The sequence below is a fragment of the Scyliorhinus torazame genome, chromosome 10 (genome assembly GCF_047496885.1).
Source record: "Scyliorhinus torazame isolate Kashiwa2021f chromosome 10, sScyTor2.1, whole genome shotgun sequence".
NCBI classification, from domain to species: Eukaryota; Metazoa; Chordata; class Chondrichthyes; order Carcharhiniformes; family Scyliorhinidae; genus Scyliorhinus; species Scyliorhinus torazame.
The window spans coordinates 178,678,016-178,701,483 of NC_092716.1; the positions used below are offsets into that span (position 1 = coordinate 178,678,016).

General features: G+C 49.0%; 1 protein-coding gene across 1 annotated transcript in view; it reads right to left on the minus strand.

Moving 5' to 3' along the window:
• The window catches only part of ddb1 (damage-specific DNA binding protein 1), a 118,458-nt gene that overhangs the window by 45,877 nt on the left and 49,113 nt on the right, over window positions 1-23,468 (minus strand). Inside the window, exons 14-18 of the mRNA XM_072518998.1 lie at window positions 18,933-19,096; window positions 17,834-17,941; window positions 15,352-15,559; window positions 15,030-15,125; window positions 7,925-8,036 (exon numbers count right to left, since the gene is read on the minus strand). Coding sequence (XP_072375099.1) covers window positions 7,925-8,036; window positions 15,030-15,125; window positions 15,352-15,559; window positions 17,834-17,941; window positions 18,933-19,096 — 688 coding nt within the window. The remainder of the gene's footprint in view (window positions 1-7,924; window positions 8,037-15,029; window positions 15,126-15,351; window positions 15,560-17,833; window positions 17,942-18,932; window positions 19,097-23,468) is intronic.

A 23,468-nucleotide genomic window follows, 5' to 3' on the forward strand; every position in this document is an offset into this window, starting at 1 on the left:
TGGCACGGGTGGGCGCAAGGCAGCCGATTTTGGGCCTGCCGATATTCTCCCGTCACGTCACGGTCACGTCAACGTAAATCAAACCTCCTTTTAATTGGCGTCAACCTGTGCTCCAGGTTTACGCCGACCAGCGTGGAGGTGGGTGACGGCCTGGGGGGATGGTTAGAGTGGGCTGGGCTCCGAGGGAGTGCGGGGGGGGGGGGGGGGTCCGTGCCGGGGAGGAGGATGGGGGGGGTCCGTGCCGGGGAGGGGGATGGGGTCCGTGCCGGGGAGGAGAATGGAGTCCGTGCCGGGGAGGAGAATGGAGTCCGTGCCGGGGAGGAGGATGGGGGGGTCCGTGCAGGGGAGGATGGGGGGCCCGTGCCGGGGAGGAGGATGGGGGGGCCCGTGCCGGGGAGGAGGATGGTGGGGGGTCCGTGCCGGGGAGGAGGATGGGGTCCGTGCCGGGGAGGATGGGGTCCATGCCGGGGAGGAGGATGGGGGGCCCGGGCCGGGGAGGAGGATGGGGGGGGGGGGGTCTGTGCCGGGGAGGAGGATGGGGTCCGTGCCGGGGAGGGGGGGTGCGAGGGCAAGTGAGTTAGTCCACCTGGCCAGGTGCCAGCCTTCAACAGTTGGACCCATGCGGTCCATGCCACCTGGCTGGGGGGAGGAGGGGGTATGGGGAATGATGACATGTCGTCGTTTCCCCCACCCCCCCAACCAGGCCGTCATGTTTTCCGATCATCCAGCGATGTTGGCCGCCGTGGCGGCAGCCGCTAAGGTCTATGTTGCCCTGGATGAGGAGGAGGAGGAGGAGGAGGAGCGTGCCAGAGGCGGCGCAGACTGCCGCAGAGGAGCAGGCGGCAGCCGCCCAGGCTGGAGGGACACCTGACCGACAGGACGAGGGGGAGGAGGACGTCGCGGCCCCACGGCAACGGAGGCACCCGAGGGCGCCCCGTGTGTACCGGCCCCGGCAGTCATACCAGGACCTCACGGACCGGGAATACAGGAGGAGACTCCGGATGAGGCGGGAAACCATGGCACACATCTGCCACCTGCTGGCACACCTGTCACCGCGTGGCACTGGCGGGGGACACCCTCTCCCCGTGTCCGTCAAGGTTACGGTGGCCCTGAACTTTTATGCAACGGGGTCATTCCAGGCACCGAGTGGGGACCTGTCCGGCATATCGCAGACATCGGTGCACCGGTGCATCCGGGCAGTGACAGACGCCCTATATGCCATGGCGCACCGCTACATCCGCTTCCCTGTGGACCGGGCCAGCCAAGATGCCCAGGCCGTGGGCTTCTCTGCCGTGGCCGGGTTCCCCATGGTCCAGGGCGCGATTGATGGGATGCACGTCGCCGTGCGGCCACCTGCAGATAACAGGGCCGTGTTCACCAATAGGAAGGGGACCTATTCGATGAACATACAGGTGGTCTGCGACCACCGCATGATGATCCTGCACGTCTGCGCCCGTTACCCGGGCAGTGTACACGACTCATACGTGTTGTCGCGGTCATCCATCACCGGCATGTACGAGGGACGCCATCCCCGGCTGAGGAGCTGGTTGCTGGGCGACGGGCTACCCATTGCGATCGTGGCTGATGACGCCTATACGGAGGCCACACAATGAGGCGGAGAACCGCTACAATGATGCCCATGTAGCGACAAGGGGAGTGATAGAGAGGTGCTTTGGCGTGCTGAAGATGCGTTTCAGGTGCCTGGACCTCTCTGGGGGCGCCCTCCTGTATCGGTCAGATCGGGTCGGCCGCATCATTGTGGTGTGCTGCGTCCTGTACAACATAGCCCAGCAGAGGGGCGATGTGCCGCAGGCAGAGGAGGGCGGAGTGGAGGAGCAACAGGAAGAGGCGCAGTTCTCCCCAGATGAGGGGGATGGGGGCAATGGTCAGGGCAGACGGGCTCGACAGGCGGGTGGCTGTCCACCGTTACTGGCTGGCCCAGCGGGCACGGGACAGGCTGATAGCCGCCCGCTTCACTGACTAGATGGGCGTGGGAATCGGGTAGTACGGCCACAGACCGCACACCATGGCAACAGCCGACCACCCACCCCCCCCACCCATCCAGCACCCTCACCCCCTTCCCCAACCCCCCCCCACCCCCCCCCCCCCCCATTGCCGATCCACCTGCGGCACAACGGCCGGGCTCACACAGTTGCGTGTGGACGCGTGTCTATTGCAGGCCATGGAGGATGTTGACAACCCGCCCTGCGATGAGCTCCTGGCTCCACATCGTTGGACTATGTCCGACCCATGGCCACAGTACCACCATCCACCTGGACCATCCCTGCATGCGGCTGTCACACTGCAGCGCACGGTCCCGTCCTCTGCCCGGGGGGGATGTTGATGGCGGCCCAGGGGGAAGGGGCAGACTCACCTGGGGCTGAGATAAGACCACCCCTCACACACACATACTTGCGCTCAATGTACATGACACCCCCGCACGCTTTGGACAGAGCACAAAGGCAGCTTCTGTAGGTGTAACATTGACTTTAATAACTAAAGGAGTTCATGCACGTGCCCTAGCCCCTAAAACTCATCTGTGCCTTGCACCCGTGCCAACTTACTCCGTGTCTAATTGTTTGGCCTTACGGGCCCTTTGACTACGTCTACGTGGTTCCCCAGACGGTACAGCAGAACTGGAGGTGGACTCCCGTGATTCCTGCCCTTGACACGGGATCCCTTTGGCAGCCGTTTCCTGGGGCGTCCTGGCCTAGATGGGCCAGGCTGCGGCCCGGGCGACTGGGATGGCGAGCTGCCAGCCTGTCCTGCCCGTTGCCCACCCAATGCATCTGGGACGGGAGGGGGGGGGGGGGGGGGAGGGTCCGAGGTGTCGCGGTGTTCCGGGACCTCCCCTACAGGGGGACCCGGGACGGACCACACCTCCTCCTCCCTCGGGGTGCCCGATGGCCCCCAGGCCTCTACATGGGTGGGGGATGCGAACGGACTGGCCATCCGACGCCCCCCCGACATCTGGCGCTGCCAGTCCTGGAGGCCCGTGCTGGTATCGACAGGGGTCTGCAGGTTTGCAGCCATGGAGCCCAGGGGATTGGCAAACCCTGTCTGTGACTGTGCGAATCCAGCTCGCACATGGCCAATGGCGCCGATGCCCTCAGCGATGGCCTGCAGAGACTGGGCCATGGCCTGCAGAGACTGGGCCATGGCCTGCAGAGACTGGGCCATGGCCTGCAGAGACTGGGCCATGGCCTGCAGAGACTGGGCCATGGCCTGCAGAGACTGGGCCATGGCCTGCAGAGACTGGGCCATGGCCTGCAGAGACTGGGCCATGGCCTGCTGAGACTGGGCCATGGCCTGCTGAGACTGGGCCATGGCCTGCTGAGACTGGGCCATGGCCTGCTGAGACTGGGCCATGGCCTGCTGAGACTGGGCCATGGCCTGCTGAGACTGGGCCATGGCCTGCTGAGACTGGGCCATGGCCTGCTGAGACTGGGCCATGGCCTGCTGAGACTGGGCCATGGCCTGCAGAGACTGGGCCATGGCCTGCTGAGACTGGGCCATGGCCTGCAGAGACTGGGCCATGGCGTTGAGCGCCTCTGCCATCTGGCGCTGGCACTGGCTCATGGCCTCCTGTGAGAGGGCAGCCATGTCCTGGGCCACAGACGCCGCCTGCACGGAAAGCCCCAGGCCTCGCAAACCGTTCCCCATGTCTGATACCGTCGCACCCAGTGCCCCCATCGCGGACGCCACCCATGCGGTGTCGGCCTGGGTGGCACGTATGACCGGCACCACTCCCAGCTCCTGGACGCGGGTGGACTCCTCCACCTGCGACTGCAGCCGCCGCAAGCCGGCCGTCACCCTCTTCGCTCGTCTCCGCGTCGGTGGTTATATCGGATCTATGGGTGGGTGTGGTAACTCCAGGAACCCGGGATCCATCTGGGCGGCAGATGTTCGCTTGGGCTCGGCTGCCCTCCGACCGCCCAGCCCCTCTGCTACTCCTACCTCCACCTGCTGTACCGGGACGGCTGTGTTGTGCGCACCAGTGAGTGTACCAGATGCCTCATCACTGAAGTGCCCAACCGAGGTGAGTGTTTCTGCGATGGTGGAGGGTGTTGGTGACAGCAGTGGCGTTGTGTCGTGCTCTTCGTCCCACTCTGAGTCCATGGCACTTTGGGGTGGGGGTTCGTCTCCACCCATCCACTCTGTGTCACTGTCCGGTATTTCGTCTTCCTGGGTAGTGCTGTTCCGGGTAGGGGTGTCCCGGGTAGGGGTGTCCCGGGTAGGGGTGTCCCGGGTAGGGGTGTCCCGGGTAGGGGTGTCCTGGGTAGGGGTGTCCTGGCTCGGCTGTGACAGGGGCCTGTGGCTGCCCCTCTCGTCGCTGGGTGGCACACGCCTGCGTTGTCGCACCCGATCATGACGGGGGCATCGTCTCCCTGTTGCTCCAGGTCTCTCCGTCTCCCGTGGTCTCCGAGGGACATCCTGCGGGCGTCGCATGCCGGAGGGTCCGGGTCTCTCCGTCTTCCGTGGTGTGCGAGGGGCATCCTGCGGGCGTCGCATGCCGGAGGGTCCGGGTCTCTCCGTCTCCCGTGGTGTGCGAGGGGCATCCTGCGGGTGTCGCATGCCGGAGGGTCCGGGTCTCTCCGTCTCCCGTGGTGTGCGAGGGGCATCCTGCGGGAGTCGCATGCCGGAGGGTCCGGGTCTCTCTGTCTCCCGTGGTGTGCGTGGGGCATCCTGCGGGCATCGCATGCCGGAGGGTCCGGGTCTCTCCGATCCCGTGGTGTGCGAGGGGCATCCTGCGGGCGTCGCATGCCGGAGGGTCCGGGTCTCTCCGTCTCCCGTGGCCTCCGAGGTCTGCATCTGCGGGGATGGGTGCCTCGACGTTTGCTCCTGCGATACACAATGAAGCATGCATGGTTAGACACGCAGGCAGTGATCAGGTGATATGGGGGAGGGGGATATAGGGGAGGGGGGTATGGGACGGGCTGTCGGTGGCTCACTTGCTAGTACGCCCCCGACCTCTGCATCAGCAACCTCCCAGTCCTCAGGTCCGCCAGCCAGTTCCCTTTCCTCGTGTTCGGTCAGTGGCCTCTCATCAGTGGGGCCTCCTCACATGCTCCCTGGTGTTGTGTGCCCGTTTCTCCTGTGGCGGGGGGGGGGGGGGGGGGGGGGGGGGGGGGGTTGGCAGGGGTAAAAGGCAACAGTGTTAGACAGGTATATGAATGCACGCCATCGGTTGCGTGTGTATTGCAGAGGTTAAGGTTAGGGCTGGATTCACTTGGGGATATGGGGGAGGAGGGATCTGGGGGAGGGGGGAATATGGGGGAGGGGGGAATATGGGGGAGGGGGGAATATGGGGGAGGGGGGAATATGGGGGAGGGGGGAATATGGGGGAGGGGGGAATATGGGGGAGGGGGGAATATGGGGGAGGGGGGGAATATGGGGGAGGGGGGATATGGGGGAGGGGGGGAATATGGGGGAGGGGGGGATATGGGGGAGGGGGGATATGGGGGAGGGGCGATATGGGGGAGGGGCGATATGGGGGAGGGGCGATATGGGGGAGGGGCGATATGGGGGAGGGGGGATATGGGGGAGGGGGGATATGGATATCGGGCTGGGGGGGGGGGGGGAGGCTCACCCTGCCTGCTCTAACGAGGTTGTTCACCTTCTTGTGGCACTGGGTGCCTGTCCGTGGTGTCAGGGCCGCAGCGGTGACGGCCTCTGCCACCTCCCTCCACAGACGCCGGCTGTGGCGTGGGGCAACTCTGCGGCCGTGCCCGGGATACAGGGCCTCCCTCCTCTGCTCCACTGCGTCCAGGAGCGCCTCCACATCCCGTGACTGGAACCTCGGGGCTGAGCGGCGGCCGGCCATCCGGTCGGGTGTTCCGGTCGGGTGGGGGGGAGCAGCGCGTCCTTATGAGCCGTCACGCCATGCGGCGTGTATGACGCTGCACGGCGTGAACCACGTGAGCAAGCGCGGATCCCGTCACGTCGCTGCTAGCCCATTTCGGGCCGGAGAATTTGCGCCGATTTTTGCGGCGTGACGCAAGTCGGATTTGCGCCGTTTTTTGTGCCGATCGGCGGACTTTGCGCCGATAACGGAGAATTTCGCCCCATATCTGTCACAAACCTCTCACTTTAGGAGGTACATCTCCAACCTAGCTGCCAGTACCTTCGTCAGTATCTTGGCGTCAACATTCAGTAGCGATATAGGCCTATACAACCCACACTGCGTCAGGCCCATATCTTTCTTTTAACAGCAGGGAGATTGAAGCCTGCCCCAACGTTTGTGGTAGCACCCCATCTCCTACTGGAACAACCCCACCATCAACAGCACCAATTTGTCTTTACATTCTTCTAATACTCCACTGGAAACCCATCTGGTCCTACCACCTTCCCCAATAGCATCCTCTCAATTTCCACTGACCTATCCAGTCTGGCCCCATCTTCCTACTCCAGCCTCGGATACTCCAAACAGTCCAGGAACTCCCCCATGCCCTGATCCTCTCCGGTGGCTGCGACCTACACAATTTTTCAAAGATCTCCTCAAACACCTTATTAATTGGTCCGGGGCCACCACCAATTTCCCCGTCGTATCCCGCACCTGGACTATTTCCCTCGCCGCCACCTCCCTCCGAAGTTGGCCTGCCAGCATTCTCCCTGTATTCATTAATCGCTCCCCTTGCCCACCTCGGTTGGCCTACCGCCTTTCCAGTGTACAACCAAACAAAGCGAAAGCTCCCTTCTTCTGTCCAAAAGGGCCGGTTCTGCATCCTCCACGTACCTCTTGCCCACCTCGAACAGCTCCTCTATCAGCCTTTGACACTCTTCCCTCTCGTTCTTTACCCACCTTGGTCTTAAATAATTTCACCTCGCACATCACTACCGCCTTCAGGGCCTCCCATACCACCACCTGCGATACTCCCCCTGTACAGTTAAAGCCCACGTACTCCTCAATCACCTTCCCCATCTTCTCACAGAAACTTTGATCCCCCAGCAACCTCACATCCATTCTCCATCCCGGCCTCTGCACCACCCCCTTCTCCAGGACCATGTCCACCCAATGTGGCATGTGATCAGAGATAGTTATCGCTGAATACTCTGATCTGCTAATCCCAGCCAGCAATGCCTTCCCTACTACGAAAAAGTCTATCCTCAAATAAACTTTACAAACAGAGGAGAAAACCGAATACTCCCACTCCCTCAGGTGCAAGAGCCTTCACGGGTCCACCCCTCTCATTTCCCTCATGAGCCCACACAGTGCCTTCGCTCACGCGCGCTTGGTCCCTTTCTCGTTCTCAAATACATGACGTACTTCAATGACATGTCCAAAGTTCAGACAAAAGTTCCATCTCTCCCCATGACCACTTCCATGGTGTTGGAGTGCCACTTCGGCATGAAGTTGTGGATGAGGCATAAAATGTTAAAAAATTGAACATCAGGGAAGACCAAAGCTTTCATCAAAATTTCACATCTGTTTTTGTCTCCATTGCTCTTTCTGCATGTTCTGGCTTAACCAAATGCACAATAATCACAGCATTCTCACTGACCTAGAATTGAATGCCAAACCGTATGCCCTATAAACTGCTATGTACACTTACCTCCACTGCTGCAGCATTATATTGTCCCATAACCCACTTTTTGCCCATTACCACAGAACCTTTGGCAAAACCTTTTAAACCTCTAGACTAGATACCTGTGATATCCTTCCAAACTGTTAACCATCCTAAACTTTGCTGCCTGTACCATGTCCTGTACCAAACCCCAACCAGCCTTCATCCTAATCCTCACTGAGCTCCAACAGATCTTGACTCTGTCAAAAAAAAACTTCCAATAGCAAAGGCTACATGAGGGTTTGGAATCTGCTCCGGTTTCTCTCTCTCAACAGTCATGATCCATTTTTCAATGCAGGTCTTGTTTTCAAAAGTTTTTCAATAAAAACTTAACGCATCTTCATCATGCATGCTTTTACCTGAGTGCTAGCACTTGGTCTCAGTACAGTGGTGCCTCCACTTGGGTCCAACACTTCTACTCTGCTGCTTACCAGACCAAAACACTGTGATGCCTCTTGGTAACAAATTCTCCTGCAGAACAAGGAAAAGGTAAGAGAAACCACAAAAAGCATGGGAAACTAGGTTGAGCAAATTTCAGTGCAGGCCTTACAAAAAAGAATATTTTTTACTTTTGCAAAATTTATTTCAAAACATATGCATAAAACACCCCTTAAATTCAGTTAATTAAAAAAAAACCAATATGATGCCATTTCCACTGACTTTCTCTATAAATCTCGTCTTTATTTTGTTTTCAACACTTCTCCACTATACTCAATCTGCCCAAAGTAGAATTAAAATTAAATTCAGTTCACTTTATTTTTTTAAATCGAAGGAACAAAAGATTTCACTTTGAAGCGGGACAATCTAAATGCAATTGCCATCAGTGACGTTAAACTTCGGTATGATTATGGTACTATTTAGATTGACCACAGTTTGGGCCAACCAGGTTGTTGGAGTACGGTTGAGGAAATGTACTGCACCTGACCCAGGTACGACATTGAGACGGTTGCTGAAATTGAAGTATTCTATTCTAAGCACTAAAACCATCCTGATGATGAGCACAAAAAATTACATTCAACTCATAAAACAAAAATTGTAAATTAAATCCAACAATGAGTTCACTGCAGAAATGATGCCACTTGCTGCATCATAAACACTCATTTTGTTCTGACAGATTGCACCGTACGTGTTTAACTGAATTACTGCCTTGTAACTTGTCGTCAGCTACCTGCTATCCTGTAGCAACACAACTATTATCTTGCTTATTCTTCTGATTAGACATGCTACCCCCTCAATTCCAGTCTCTGACACCTTACCCACCATTCATAAAAACAAAAACAAAACAAAAAAGTGCGGGTTTTGGAAAAAAATTCAGTAAAACATTTGTGGAACCAAAATGTTACCCCGTCTTTTCTCTTAGCTGCCCACTTACCTGCTGCGCATTTTCAGCATTTGTTGTTTTTATTGCATAATTGTTAAAATAAAATTCTTTCTATTCTCATAAATCCCAAGAATATTTTATTAATTTTGTAGTTTAATCTTTTAAATTAAACAATATCAAAATGTTTACAAAGGTCGTCAACCTAGACAATACAGGATACATTACATTTTGGTTCAATGCCTGCCTTTTTATGTGGCAGCTTTCTCTCTTCTGTTTTTGTCCATGTTGGCTTTTGCTGGGTGCATTGCCACAGGTAACACTTGCCTCAAACCACACCTTAGAACCACAGATCCCTCCAATGCAGAGGAGGCCACTAAGCCCATGTCTACTCTAATCCTCTGAAAGAGAACCCTACATAGGTCATCTCCCGCCCTATCCCTGTAACTCCACCTAACCTGCGCATCTCTAGACACAAAGAGGCAATTTAGCATAGCTAACCCACCTAACATTGGCATCGTTGGGCTGTGGGATGAAACCGGAGCACCCAGAGGAAACCCACGCAGCCAGTGAGAGAACGTGCAAACTAAATAGTCACCCAAGGCCAGAATTGAACTGGGTTCCTGGCACTGAGGGAAAAGTGCTAACCACTGTTCCGCCATGCCGCCTCAAATGATCATTCGTCTAATGGGTAGCACGACATTTCAAAAGTGTGCATATATAAGCAGGCCATTCCAACGTAGGGTTGAGATTGAAATCAAGATCAAATCTGTCTCACTTTCCAAGAGACCACTGAATAGTGAATAGGAAGTGAAATCCTGGTTGAATTTTCTCTCTCTAGCCCAAGATGTTGAGGCCAACTGTTGCCTGCTGAGACTAAGCATAGTAATGCCCTAAGTGCTGTTCAGCTGTAATCAATGAATTTACTGGAGACTAGAAATATTAAGCTGAAACCTTCTGATTTGTATGGACGACTGGAAAGAGCGAGCATGATTCAAACTATTACTTTCTTGGAAACACATTGTGGAAATTGAGGTCCAGATCGGACTGGTGAAGGGCATAAACCCTCCTTGAATCAACTGCAGTCACCAGCAAGTACTGATTGAGATTTTCATACTTTCTATACTAAACACGTGTGTGTATTGCATGATGCAATTTATTTCTCAAAAGAAAAGTGTTGACCTCTACGATGTTGTGCTCATTTGCTACTGTGGCTTTTAAATCATTTAAAACCTGTTCCAATCTCTTGAAGTAAATGCTTCATAGCAAAGACCATCTTTGATCCTCCCATGGATTGCATAGATTAAAATCACCTTCAAATATACGTTAATAAGTGACTTGTGTATTGAAATCATATAACACACAACTGCTGTTAAAAGCACAGAGCATATAATCTGAAATGAGTAAACTCAGTAACACATTGAACCAAAACATGGAGGTCTACAACAGATACCTTCTGGTAATTAAACAATTTATAGCACCAATGCTTAGCCTGGATAGCAGATAAGAATACAAGTAGATGCAATTTCCTTTCGCAGATTGACCATAATGAGCAACAGAATCACATTCCCACACTCAGTTAGAAACCAACGCAGCACTATGCATTAGTTATAAGTCATACTACTTCCTGAATGAAGCAAAGCTTTGAGTGACCCCAGATGCCAAACTGAGTCCAATCAGTACATTTTCCAGCACAGTGTCCTGATCTATCCAGGAGTAATTGGACTGTGTTTCAGACAAATCTTCTGAACACTGCCCAGATTGCTATAGATGAAAATGAAAATTGCTTATTGGCACATGTAGGCTTCAAATGAAGTTACTGTGAAAAGCCCCTAGTCGCCACATTCCGGCTGGTACGGGAATTGAACCCGTGCTGCTGGCCTGCCTTGGTCTGCTTTAAAAGCCAGCGATTTAGCCCAGTGTGCTAAACCAGCCCCTTCAAATGGGTAGGTTTCCCTGCAACACTGGGACTCCAGATCCAAGAGATAACGTTGGATCCTTCCAGAAGCATTGTGCGTCACAACAAAATTGAAATATAGATATGATGTTGCCATCAAAATGTCACGACTTGGGCCCTCAAAACAAAATAATTGACCTTTTTGTGAAACATCCTGAATTGCCTTCTTGGGTGTCATTAATAACTAAACACAGGAAGAGAAGTGAAATAACTGCCATTTTCCACATAAAATGCTTTAATTGGAACTGTCTGCACCCTTCAAATTGTACATTAAATCTGTAGCAGCTTGCATAACTGCTTTGGGCCTCAAAAGCAAATAGCTAAGCAGAAAGGTACATTGCGAATCAACATTTTAAATTGATTTCATTAATTTATTTCAATGTCCAGATAACGTATTGCAGAACTCAAAGTAGAATGAACATTTTTTCGTCCATGGTCATGTTAAAAACAGCATCTGGCCTAGTCAACAAAGCTGTTGTGAACTTGCAGCATGGGTTGGTACCTGGGGTTTCGATGTTGTGGCCATTTCGGAGACATGGATAGAGCAGGGACAGGAACGGTTGTTGCAGGTTCCGGGATTTAGATATTTTAGTAAGCTCAGGGAAGGTGGTAACAGAGGGGGAGGGGTGGCATTGTTAGTCAAGAACAGTATTACGGTGCCAGAAAGGATGTTTGATGAGGACTCGTCTACTGAGGTAGAATGGGCTGAGGTTAGAAACAGGAAAGGAGAGGTCACCCTGTTGGGAGTTTTCTATAGGCCTCCGAAAAGTTCCAGAGATGTAGAGGAAAGGATTACAAAGATGATTCTATGTAGATAGTATGTAGATAGGCCAACAAGAGGCGAGGCCACATTGGATTTGGTACTGGATAATGAACCAGGACAGGTGTTAGATTTGGAGGTAGGTTGGAGGTAGCACTTTGGTGATAGTGACCACAATTCGGTTATGTTTACTTTAGCGATGGAAAGGGTTAGGTATATACCGCAGGGCAAGAGTTATATCTGGGGGAAAGGCAATTATGATGTGATGAGGCAAGACTTAGGATGTATAGGATGGGGAAGGAAACTGTAGGGAATGGACACAATTGAAATGTGGAGCTTGTTCAAGGAACAGCTACTGCGTCTCCTTGATAAGTATGTACCTGTCAGGCAGGGAGGAAGTGGTCGAGCGAGGGAACCGTGGTTTACTAAAGTAGTTGAATCACTTATCAAGAGGAAGAAGGAGGCTTATGTAAAGATGAGACGTAAATGTTCAGTTAGGGCACTCGAGAATTACAAGTTAGCTAGGAAGGACCTAAAGAGAGAGCTAAGAAGAGCCAGGAGGGGACATGAGATGTCTTTGGCAGGTAGGATCAAGGATAACCCTAAAGCGTTCTATATGTATGTCAAGAATAAAAGAATGACTAGGGTAAGAGTAGGGCCAGTCAAGGACAGTAGTGGGAAGTTGTGCGTGGAGTCCGAGGAGATAGGAGAGGTGCTAAATGAATATTTTACCTCAGTATTCACACAGGAAAAAGACAATGTTGTCGAGGAGAACACGGAGATACAGGCTACTAGACTAGAAGGGCTTGAGGTTCATGAGGAGGTGGTGTTAGCAATTCTGGAAAGTGTGAAAATAGACAAGTCCCCTGGGCTGGATGGGATTTATCCTAGGATTCTCTGGAAGCTAGGGAGGAGATTGCTGAGCCTTTGGCTTTGATCTTTATGTCGTCATTGTCTACAGGAATAGTGCCAGAAGACTGGAGGATAGCAAATGTTGTCCCCTTGTTCAAGAAGGGGAGTAGAGACAACCCCGGTAACTATACTCAACTATACGGTGAGCCTTACTTCTGTTGTGGGCAAAGTCTTGGAAAGGTCTATACGAGATGGGATTTATAATCATCTAGAAAGGAATAATTTGATTAGGGATAGTCAACACTGTTTTGTGAAGGGTAGGTCGTGCCTCACAAACCTTATTGAGTTCTTTGAGAAGGTCACCAAACATGTGGATGAGGGTAAAGCAGTTGGTGTGGTGTATATGGATTTCAGCAAAGCGTTTGATAAGGTTCCCCACGGTAGGCTGTTGCAGAAAATACGGAGGCCTGGGATTTAGGGTGATTTAGCGGTTTGGATCAGAAATTGGCTAGCTGTAAGAAGACAGTTGATGGGTGGTTGATGGGAAATGTTCAGCCTGGAGTTCAGTTACTAGTGGTTTACCACAAGGATCTGTTTTGGGGCCACTGCTATTTGTCATTTTTATAAATGACCAGGAGGAGGGCGTAGAAGGATGGGTGAGTAAATTTGCAGATGACACTAAAGTCGGTGGAGTTGTGGACAGTGCGGAAGGATGTTGCAGGTTACAGAGGGACATAGATAAGCTGCAGAGCTGGGCTGAGAGGTGGCAAATGGAGTTTAATGTAGAAAAGTGTGAGGAGAGATCTCGGTGTCCATGTACATAGATCCCTGAAAGTTGCCACCCAGGTTGATAGGGTTGTTAAGAAGGCGTACGGTGTGCTAGCTTTTATTGGTAGAGGGATTGAGTTTCAGAGCCATGAGGTCATGTTGCAGCTGTACAAAACTCTGGTGCGGCCGCATTTGGAGTATTGCGTGCAGTTCTGGTCACCGCATTATAGGAAGGATGTGGAAGCATTGGAAAGGGTGCAGAGGAGATTTACCAGGATGTTGCCTGGTATGGAGGGAAGATCTTATGAGGAAAGGCTGAGGGACTTGAGGCTGTTTTCGTTAGAGAGAAGGAGGTTAAGAGGTGACTTAATTGAGGCATACAAGATGATCAGAGGATTAGATAGGGTGGACAGTGAGAGCCTTTTTCCTCGGATGGTGATGGCTAGCACAAGGGGATATAGCTTTAAATTGAGGGGAGATAGATATAGGACAGATGTCAGAGGTAGGTTCTTTACTCAGAGAGTAGTAAGGGCGTGGAATGCCCTGCCTGCAACAGTAGTGGACTTGCCAAAATTAAGGGCATTTAAATGGTCATTGGATAAACATATGGATGATAAGGGAATAGTGTAGATGGGCTTTAGATTGGGTTCACAGGTCGGCGCAACATAGAGGGCCGAAGGGCCTGCACTGCGCTGTAATGTTCTATGTTCTGTGTTGTGCAGAATGACATGCCACAGTTATCATTAAGCTCCAGACTGCATAATCCATAGTTTAATAAAAAGGTACAAATGCTGGAAATCCCACGATCTAACTTTGTTTTGAACGCTCACTCCCAAACCACAAATTACTGGATCAAAAATGTCAATCTAGTCCATGGGAAAATTGTATGATTTAGGGATTGTACTTTACCCCACTCACCCCTAATTAAACTATTCTGTGATAGGGATTTTCAATGTATGACTTATCACCATTTGAGACAGAGAAGCAATCCCCGTTATGAATACTCTTAATGAATCCACTCCTGAAACAGAATGTTTTTTTAAGTTTAGTACAACAAGCTGATTAGTGTTGAAACAGGAATTATCAGAGATTTTTTTTGTTAAAATCTTTTTCTTAGCTTACTCCTCATTGCTGCCCTCAAACAGGTTTTGGAACAGGCCGACGAACTGCCCCCAAGTATTCAGGAAGCCTTCCTCTGACCTTCAGAAATTCCGAGAGGTCAGCGAGCCAGTCTGCAGCTTTGGGTGGTGCTGCCGGTCGCCAGCCGAGCAGGATTCTCAGGCGTGCGATTGGGGAAGCGAAAGCCCCCTTCCCCATGTGTAGCTGACTGCTCAGATACACCGAAGATTGCCACTTTTGGGCATGGCTTCACCCTCACCCCCACAACCTTGGGCATTGCCTCGAGAAGGCTGTCCAGAACCCAGCAAGCTTGGGGCAAGCCCAAAATATGTGGGTGTGGTTGGCCGGGCCCCTCTGGCACCGCTCACATTTGTCCTCCACCTCCGGGAAGAACCTGCTCATTCGGGTTCTGGTCAGGTGTGCTCTGTGCACCACTTCTGCATTAGGCTTAGCCTGCGCAGGAGGAGGTAGAGTTCGCCGTGCTCAGTGCTTCGCTCCAGAGTCCCAGGAATGATCAAAGTTACTACCTGCAGTGTAATCCCAGAACCCAGTCATGTATAACTGCACACAATTTAAGGAAGCTCAGAGCACTTAAGCAGTTACAATATTTAAGACTAATCACAAAGCCAACATCTTGAAACAATTTATATTTGCTTCTTGTGACAAGAACAATACATGAGGAACACTTACTTTGGAGACTCGTTAAGGGGAACTGTACGGATATGTAATTTCTGAATCTCATCAATGGTTCCTATGGTTAAAGTGCTGTTGTTGGCTAAGGCTAAGCTGTTGGATAGAGAGGAACAAAACAAAATCAGAAAGCAATCACAGAAGCTCAGGGTGTGAGAAATTTCACTGCAGAAATCAAGATTGGAGATGACGAGGCATGGATGAATATTAGCAAATAAAAGATTAACCACAAATATACATAGAAAACTTAGAAAATTACTTCTGGTAAATGAATCAACATTGAATGTCCCCAGCCACTGGAGACTGTTAATTTGCCACTAACCTATCAGGGTATCCCTCGGAGTTAAGAGGACACATGTAGTTTACTTCCTTGAGGTTAACATTCGAGAAAACAAGCTTGTGATTGCTGCTATAAATGACAGTAGGACGGTCAGAACAGGCAAAAACATTTGTGGTGGACAAAGATCTGAAAGTTCGCAACACTGTTGGCTGGGTCCCCAGTGTGACTTTCTTTCGGTCACTCAGCAAACCTAATTTAAAAATACAATAGAATACATAAGGTTATTGCTATCAGTAATAATCATAATTAGAATTCACTTGTTTACTTTCCATGTTCAGATTTTCTTTCCTCTGCTGAACTGCACAACGTACCTTTCAGTCCAAAGGCACTTGTTACCCTCTTGTATCTTACAGAAATAATTGTTCTTCATAGGTGAACCAAAACAGTATGCCAGCAAACTACTTGAGTTTTGTGTGACTATGGTGGAGTCGGATCACATCCGCACAATCACTTTTTAGCAGAGACATCAGGCTAGTGATCAAAACCAGGGTACCTGACATTTTTTCTCATTAATCCCCAGACAGAAATGTATATTTAGTGTGCTCATCATACTCCAGCTAATTCAGGGATCAGAAATAAAACAAATCTGCATCAGCCAGTTACCATACTTAGTAGCATCTAACCATTGAGACCTTCATTTTATAGTACATATCCCGCTTGTGGTGGTGTTTTTGGACCTTTTCCCCGGCTAACGGGTGGACTTGTTGATGGAAAAAGGTGCAGAAGTGGTGGAAGAAGAGTGGGATTCGTGGACCAGAAGTGGTTTTAAGCAAAAGGAGCAGTTGGAACGAGAAGCTGCGCCTGGGACACAGAGGAGGTTGGCGAAGGGTAAGGGACCGGCCCTAGCGTCTCAGTGGTCTATGGAGCAGCTGGTGGACTTCTTAAACAAGAAGTTCACCCAGCAGAGGAAGGAATCTCTGGAGGACCTGGCGAGGACAGTGGATCCGCTTAAGGTGGGGATCGACCGCGTGAAGATGAGATTGGAGTCTCAAAGACAGGCAATCCAGAAGGTGGAGGAGACGGTGGGGGAGCATGAGGAGCAGCTTACTTCGATGGCGGCCGTGATGGGGATGATGCGAGATATTCAGAGGCGGCTACAGGAGAAGGTGGAGGATTTGGAGAACCAGTCCCCGAGTTAGAACCTGAGGCTAACGGGGGGCAGCGAGAGAGCGGATCCGGGCTCGTATGTGGCCAGGATGTTCGAGACATTGCTGGGAGAGGGGGCCTTTGAACGGTCCCTGGAGGTGGACCGGGCGCACAGTGCGCTGATGAGGAAGCCGCCCGGTAACAAGCCACCGAGGGTGATGGTGGTGCGGCTGCATTGGTTTTTGGACAAAGAGCGGATCCCGAGGTGGGTCAGGCAAACGAGGCAATGTACCTGGGAGGACAGTGAGCTTAAGAGTGTACCAGGACCTGGGTGCGGAGCTGGCCAAGAGGAGAGCAGGCCAAAACACTTATTTTCTGTCTGTAGTCCACAGCAGTCAAAATCAAAATGAAAGCGAAACCAAAAACCTCACACAGCCACAGCCCAGCGCCACCCACCCAATGACATCACTGAAGCCATGTGATAAGACAAAAACCTTTCTTAAAGGGGCACTGCATGACACCACTGACACCTGGGAATTCTTGACTCAAGCCCCCCCACCCTCCCCCATTCTTCCCTTGTCTCGTTCAGGGGTGAGTGGACATACAAGTTGCGCAACCTGGTTAAACAAAAATATCAATGTGTCAAGCACTTACTGTTGGACTGCCCTTTAATTTTCCTTCCTCAGAGTCTTGTAGCAAACAAGGAGGCCATATGGCTCATGGCACACATGCTGGTTCTTGGAAAATCAATCCCACACCCCTTTTTTCCCCTCAAAGCCCTGAAAATGTTGTCTCTGTCCTCTTCAAACAATCCTTTAAAATCAAGGGTGATTTGCATTCACTCCAGTTCAATGGCTCTAGCTGATAAGTCCAATATGTTACTATACACCTACTGTTGACACATTTCAGTATTTCATATTATTTGCAAACCTTGAAGTTATGCCCTGTATACCCAAGTTCAAAAGAGGTAATTGTCTTAAAACCAGCTCCTTGGGAACATCACTGCATCTTACTTGATTTCCAGACTGAAAATGAACTACTTACCACTATTCCCTACAGCCAATTTCAAATCCAGTCACAGCCCCTTTCATCCCATTAGCTTCAATTTTGCTAATTAGTCTTTCAAGTCAGAAAAATGCTTTTCTTTAGCTCGATATTTTCACTCCTTGTTACCCAAGATCAGGAACCCTCCAGCTAACAAAACCACAAATCTAATTTTAAATCCTTTCTTAAATGACAAATATAATTTTTATAGCATTTTTATGCAGTAAGACTATACAGTAATGTCACTATGAGCTTTGATAATAACTGAAACCATTCTACTGTAAATATTTGGTGCAGCCACATTTCCCCGAGTAGGAACCTATTATTACTATACCTGTTTCTATTTCAAGTCCAAAGTAAAAGAGAGCACCGTCACCCAGAGCACACAGCAGGTAATGGCTGCCTTCAAATGTTGTCATCAAAATGGATCGTGGAATGATCTCTGCAAAAAAAAAAAAACAAAAAAAAATGGCAGGAAATGGAGTCGGGAAGTGGTTACATTTCAGAAAATAGCAACAGTAAAGAAGGTTTGGTTAACAGAAAAAATGTACGTGATTTATTTTTTAAAGTACGCAGATCTCAGCCCTCCTATAAAGTCTGCACTTTGTTAGCTGCTTACTTTTGGCTCATTTCAACTTTGCAACAGCAATATACTGTGCATACGTGAACATGAAAGGAGGCAGGTTAGCAGTACAGCAGTGACATTACTAGACTTCTGGAATGGAAAGTATGTCACTCACTTTATGTGCAAAGGCCAAACCTAAAATACAAAGTTTTATTTGACTGTTTTTAAAGTCGGACGTCTAACAATAAAAATGCATTTTGTGATCTAATACAAGAGAAGATTTTACCGACAATATAATAAATTATGCATTATTGTTGGAATTAATCTTAAACATGTGCACTTTAGAAGGACTGCGTAGATTTCACAGGAAACTTCATAACTTTCTTAAGCTTGAAACGACAAGCATGACATATCAAAAAAACTAATGATGGGCCCTTGAAATTTTCTGAACAGTAACACAGCTCTTCCGGGTTTTTTTCCATGGTGCAACAGTTTTGCTTTCGTCTTCCTTGCTCAAACTTTCTCATAATTAGACACATGAATATGATTAAAACAAGTCATTTTACTCAACCACATATATCTTTTCATCAAGATCAGCTTATTGTTGCCAGGTCCTTAGCTGACCTGTGATGCATAGAAGTCTTAATTTTTTTTTAAAATTCAGCCAGTTTTAATATTAATGTTTTATCCTTTACTGCTCCATGGTAAGAGGTTTAAAATACAATTGAAAGAATTATAATTCCTTTCAACAAATCCTGGCCTATGATAAGTAAAAGGACAAAGTGTTTAAAATTACAAAATTTTAAATAAGTCCCAAGTAAAAACTCAAAAAATCCAACAGTATAGAAAGTTATGTTGCATCTCTTACCTCCCCCAAGCATTTCTTTATGCAATGTTTCGAATGATGGTAGTTTGAGGATCCGAGCTGAAATATCTGTCCAAAGCCCGACAGAGCACAAGGGTGACATACTGCTACCCTCAGCCAATGGAGTGATGTCCAGGCAAGCCACTTCATGTTCCATCTCTATAAAGCTGGTAGAATTTTAAAAAGATAGTTGGTCAATTTCCACTGCTATTTGTCTCCAAACTCAATATAAAATATATATAAGGATATATATGAAATGAAAAAATGAAAATCGCTTATTGTCACAAGTAGGCTTCAATGAAGTTACTGTGAAAAGCCCCTAGTCGCCACATTCCAGCGCCTGTTCGGGGAGGCTGTTACGGGAATTGAACCGTGCTGCTGGCTTGCCTTGGTCTGCTTTCAAAGCCAGCGATTTAGCCCTGTGCTAAACAGACAGATATATAATATCAGAAATGTTATTTATCTTTATTAAAAGAATCTTTCCCATAAGGGCTTAGGGTTTTTTGTTTTACAAATTAAGGATTCTCATATCAGAAATCCATTTGTCCCCCCATTCTGTCTTCTTTGACACCAACACAGGTCATCAGTGAAACAGATTAGGTTGCAAAATATGAAGCAAAATTGACCACCTAGTTTTCCCATGATTACAGTAAACTTTGGAAGAGCAATGAATAGAATCATATGACTTTTGAGCAGTAATAAGAGTAAAACTATGTTCACACTTTTCTTTTACATATACACTATTAGCATTGCTTTGAAGATTTGCTTTCTTTTGAAGTTGCACATTTATGGTCAATTCAAACTGCTTCATTTAATATGTTATGGATCCACAAATGAAGTGTTACTGGTAATGGGAGAACATAAGACGCTTTAAATTCATCTTAGATTGATAGAATGAAAGTCATTGATTATTGCTATACAAGAAACAAGTTTCCACAATTCCAATTTAGTCATCAAACGTTCTTGGTCAGAAAGTCAACATCGAATCGTTCCGGAGAAGAGTCACACTGGACTTGAAACGTTAACTCTATTTCTCGTGCCAGAGACGCTGCCAGACCTGCTGAATTCTTCCAGTATTTTCTATTTTTGTTATTAAACCAGGGTCCTAATCTGCCTACTCAGACTGAAAGAAAGATCCAATAACACTACCTAAGGAAAAAGAAGGCACTCTCCCTGCGTCGCCATGGGTTTCCTCCAGGTGCTCCAGTTTCCTCCCAGAGTCCAAAGATGCGCAGATTAGGTGGATTGGCCATGCTAAATTGCCGCTTAGTCTCCAACGTTTAGGTGAAGTTACGGGGATAGGGTGGGGGTGAGGAGTGCTCTTTCGGAGGATCGGTGCAGACTTGATGGGCCCAATGGCCTCCTTCTGTACTGGTGGCATTCTATGAGTCTAATATACCCAGGGGAGCATTTCGGTAACAGTGACCACAATTCAGTAAGTTTTAAAGTACTGGTGGACAAGGATAAGAGTGGTCCGAGGATGAATGTGCTAAATTGGGGGAAGGCTAATTATAACAATATTAGGCGGGAACTGAAGAACATAGATTGGGGGCGGATGTATGAGGGCAAATCAACATCTGACATGTGGGAGGCTTTCAAGTGTCAGTTGAAAGGAATACAGGACAGGCATGTTCCTATGAGGAAGAAAGATAAATACGGCAATTTTCGGGAACCTTGGATGACGAGTGATATTGTAGGCCTCGTCAAAAAGAAAAAGGAGGCATTTGTCAGGGCTAAAAGGCTGGGAACAGACGAAGCCTGTGTGGCATATAAGGAAAGTAGGAAGGAACTTAAGCAAGGAGTCAGGGGGGCTAGAAGGGGTCACGAAAAGTCATTGGCAAATAGGGTTAAGGAAAATCCCAAGGCTTTTTACACGTACATAAAAAGCAAGAGGGTAGCCAGGGAAAGGGTTGGCCCACTGAAGGATAGGCAAGGGAATCTATGTGTGGAGCCAGAGGAAATGGGCGAGGTACTAAATGAATACTTTGCATCAGTATTCACCAAAGAGAAGGAATTGGTAGATGTTGAGTCTGGAGAAGGGGGTGTAGATAGCCTGGGTCACATTGTCATCCAAAAAGACGAGGTGTTGGGTGTCTTAAAAAATATTAAGGTAGATAAGTCCCCAGGGCCTGATGGGATCTACCCCAGAATACTGAAGGAGGCTGGAGAGGAAATTGCTGAGGCCTTGACAGAAATCTTTGGATCCTCGCTGTCTTCAGGGGATGTCCCGGAGGACTGGAGAATAGCCAATGTTGTTCCTCTGTTTAAGAAGGGTAGCAAGGATAATCCCGGGAACTACAGGCCGGTGAGCCTTACTTCAGTGGTAGGGAAATTACTGGAGAGAATTCTTCGAGACAGGATCTACTCCCATTTGGAAGCAAATGGACGTATTAGTGAGAGGCAGCACGGTTTTGTGAAGGGGAGGTCGTGTCTCACTAACTTGATAGAGTTTTTCGAGGAGGTCACTAAGATGATTGATGCAGGTAGGGCAGTAGATGTTGTCTATATGGACTTCAGTAAGGCCTTTGACAAGGTCCCTCATGGTAGACTAGTACAAAAGGTGAAGTCACACGGGATCAGGGGTGAACTGGCAAGGTGGATACAGAACTGGCTAGGCCATAGAAGGCAGAGGGTAGCAATGGAGGGATGCTTTTCTAATTGGAGGGCTGTGACCAGTGGTGTTCCACAGGGATCAGTGCTGGGACCTTTGCTCTTTGTAGTATATATAAATGATTTGGAGGAAAATGTAACTGGTCTGATTAGTAAGTTTGCAGACGACACAAAGGTTGGTGGAATTGCGGATAGCGATGAGGACTGTCTGAGGATACAGCAGGATTTAGATTGTCTGGAGACTTGGGCGGAGAGATGGCAGATGGAGTTTAATCCGGACAAATGTGAGGTAATGCATTTTGGAAGGGCTAATGCAGGTAGGGAATATACAGTGAATGGTAGAACCCTCAAGAGTATTGAAAGTCAAAGAGATCTAGGAGTACAGGTCCACAGGTCATTGAAAGGGGCAACACAGGTGGAGAAGGTAGTCAAGAAGGCATACGGCATGCTTGCCTTCATTGGCCGGGGCATTGAGTATAAGAATTGGCAAGTCATGTTGCAGCTGTATAGAACCTTAGTTAGGCCACACTTGGAGTATAGTGTTCAATTCTGGTCGCCACACTACCAGAAGGATGTGGAGGCTTTAGAGAGGGTGCAGAAGAGATTTACCAGAATGTTGCCTGGTATGCAGGGCATTAGCTATGAGGAGCGGTTGAATAAACTCGGTTTGTTCTCACTGGAACGAAGGAGGTTGAGGGGAGACCTGATAGAGGTATACAAAATTATGAGGGGCATAGACAGAGTGGATAGTCAGAGGCTTTTCCCCAGGGTAGAGGGGTCAATTACTAGGGGGCATAGGTTTAAGGTGAGAGGGGCAAGGTTTAGAGTAGATGTACGAGGCAAGTTTTTTACGCAGAGGGTAGTGGGTGCCTGGAACTCACTACCGGAGGAGGTAGTGGAAGCAGGGACGATAGGGACATTTAAGGGGCATCTTGACAAATATATGAATAGGATGGGAATAGAAGGATACGGACCCAGGAAGTGTAGAAGATTGTAGTTTAGTCGGGCAGTATGGTCGGCACGGGCTTGGAGGGCCGAAGGGCCTGTTCCTGTGCTGTACATTTCTTTGTTCTTTGTTGTTGACAACATTTATCATTCAAGTGTTTGCAAAATCTTGAGAATGTAATAGGGGTCTGTCAGGAAACAGAAGTAGTTTTAGATAATCTAGATTTGCATTTGTGGATATTAGAAACAATCATTTTAAGTAAGTATATGAAAAGGTTAAAACTTTAGTTAGCTTCATGTTAACCAAAAGTCCCTGCATGTCTGTATTGGTCGCTTTAGACTGTGCCTGAACTGCAATTAAAATGTTTACGACGTGAAAACAAACAGGGTTTAAAGAAAGTCTAAGCTGTTGCTTGGAACCAGGTATCTGAGAAGCAACTCTCACAGAAACTGCCAACAGAGGCAGGCAATGGAATGAGGGCACAGAACAGTTCCAGGAGCTAAAGAAGACAGTTCCAGAAACTAGGGAATAAAGAAATCCCAGGAACGATTAAGTCAAAGAGACAAAGAACTGGAATATGAACACGGTACTGTTCACGGAAGTGAAAGAAAGGGGTAGAGAGAGACTCGCAGTTAAAGGTAGAGCTGAAATGTGCAGTCTTGGTGAAGTTAGCCAGCGAGACTCAGACATCTGAAGTAGTCCCATAGTTGCTGACACCTTAATACAGCCTGTGAAGCAGTGGTGTTCTGTTGGCATGGCTGGGTAGCAAAGAGATTGTGTAGAAGCTTAAATGCATCTGGCAATCCAAGGCAGAGGAATACTGAAAAGATAGATTGAAATCTGGAAGTGTATCCTTGGTGAAGGCATCAGAGAAGTGTCATTTGGGAGAAGATACTCATGCGTTTTTCGAGAATGGAGATTGGAAACACTCGTGTGGAAGTCAGGTTCTGGATTCTCAGTTTGGAACTGTATTGCATGTAATT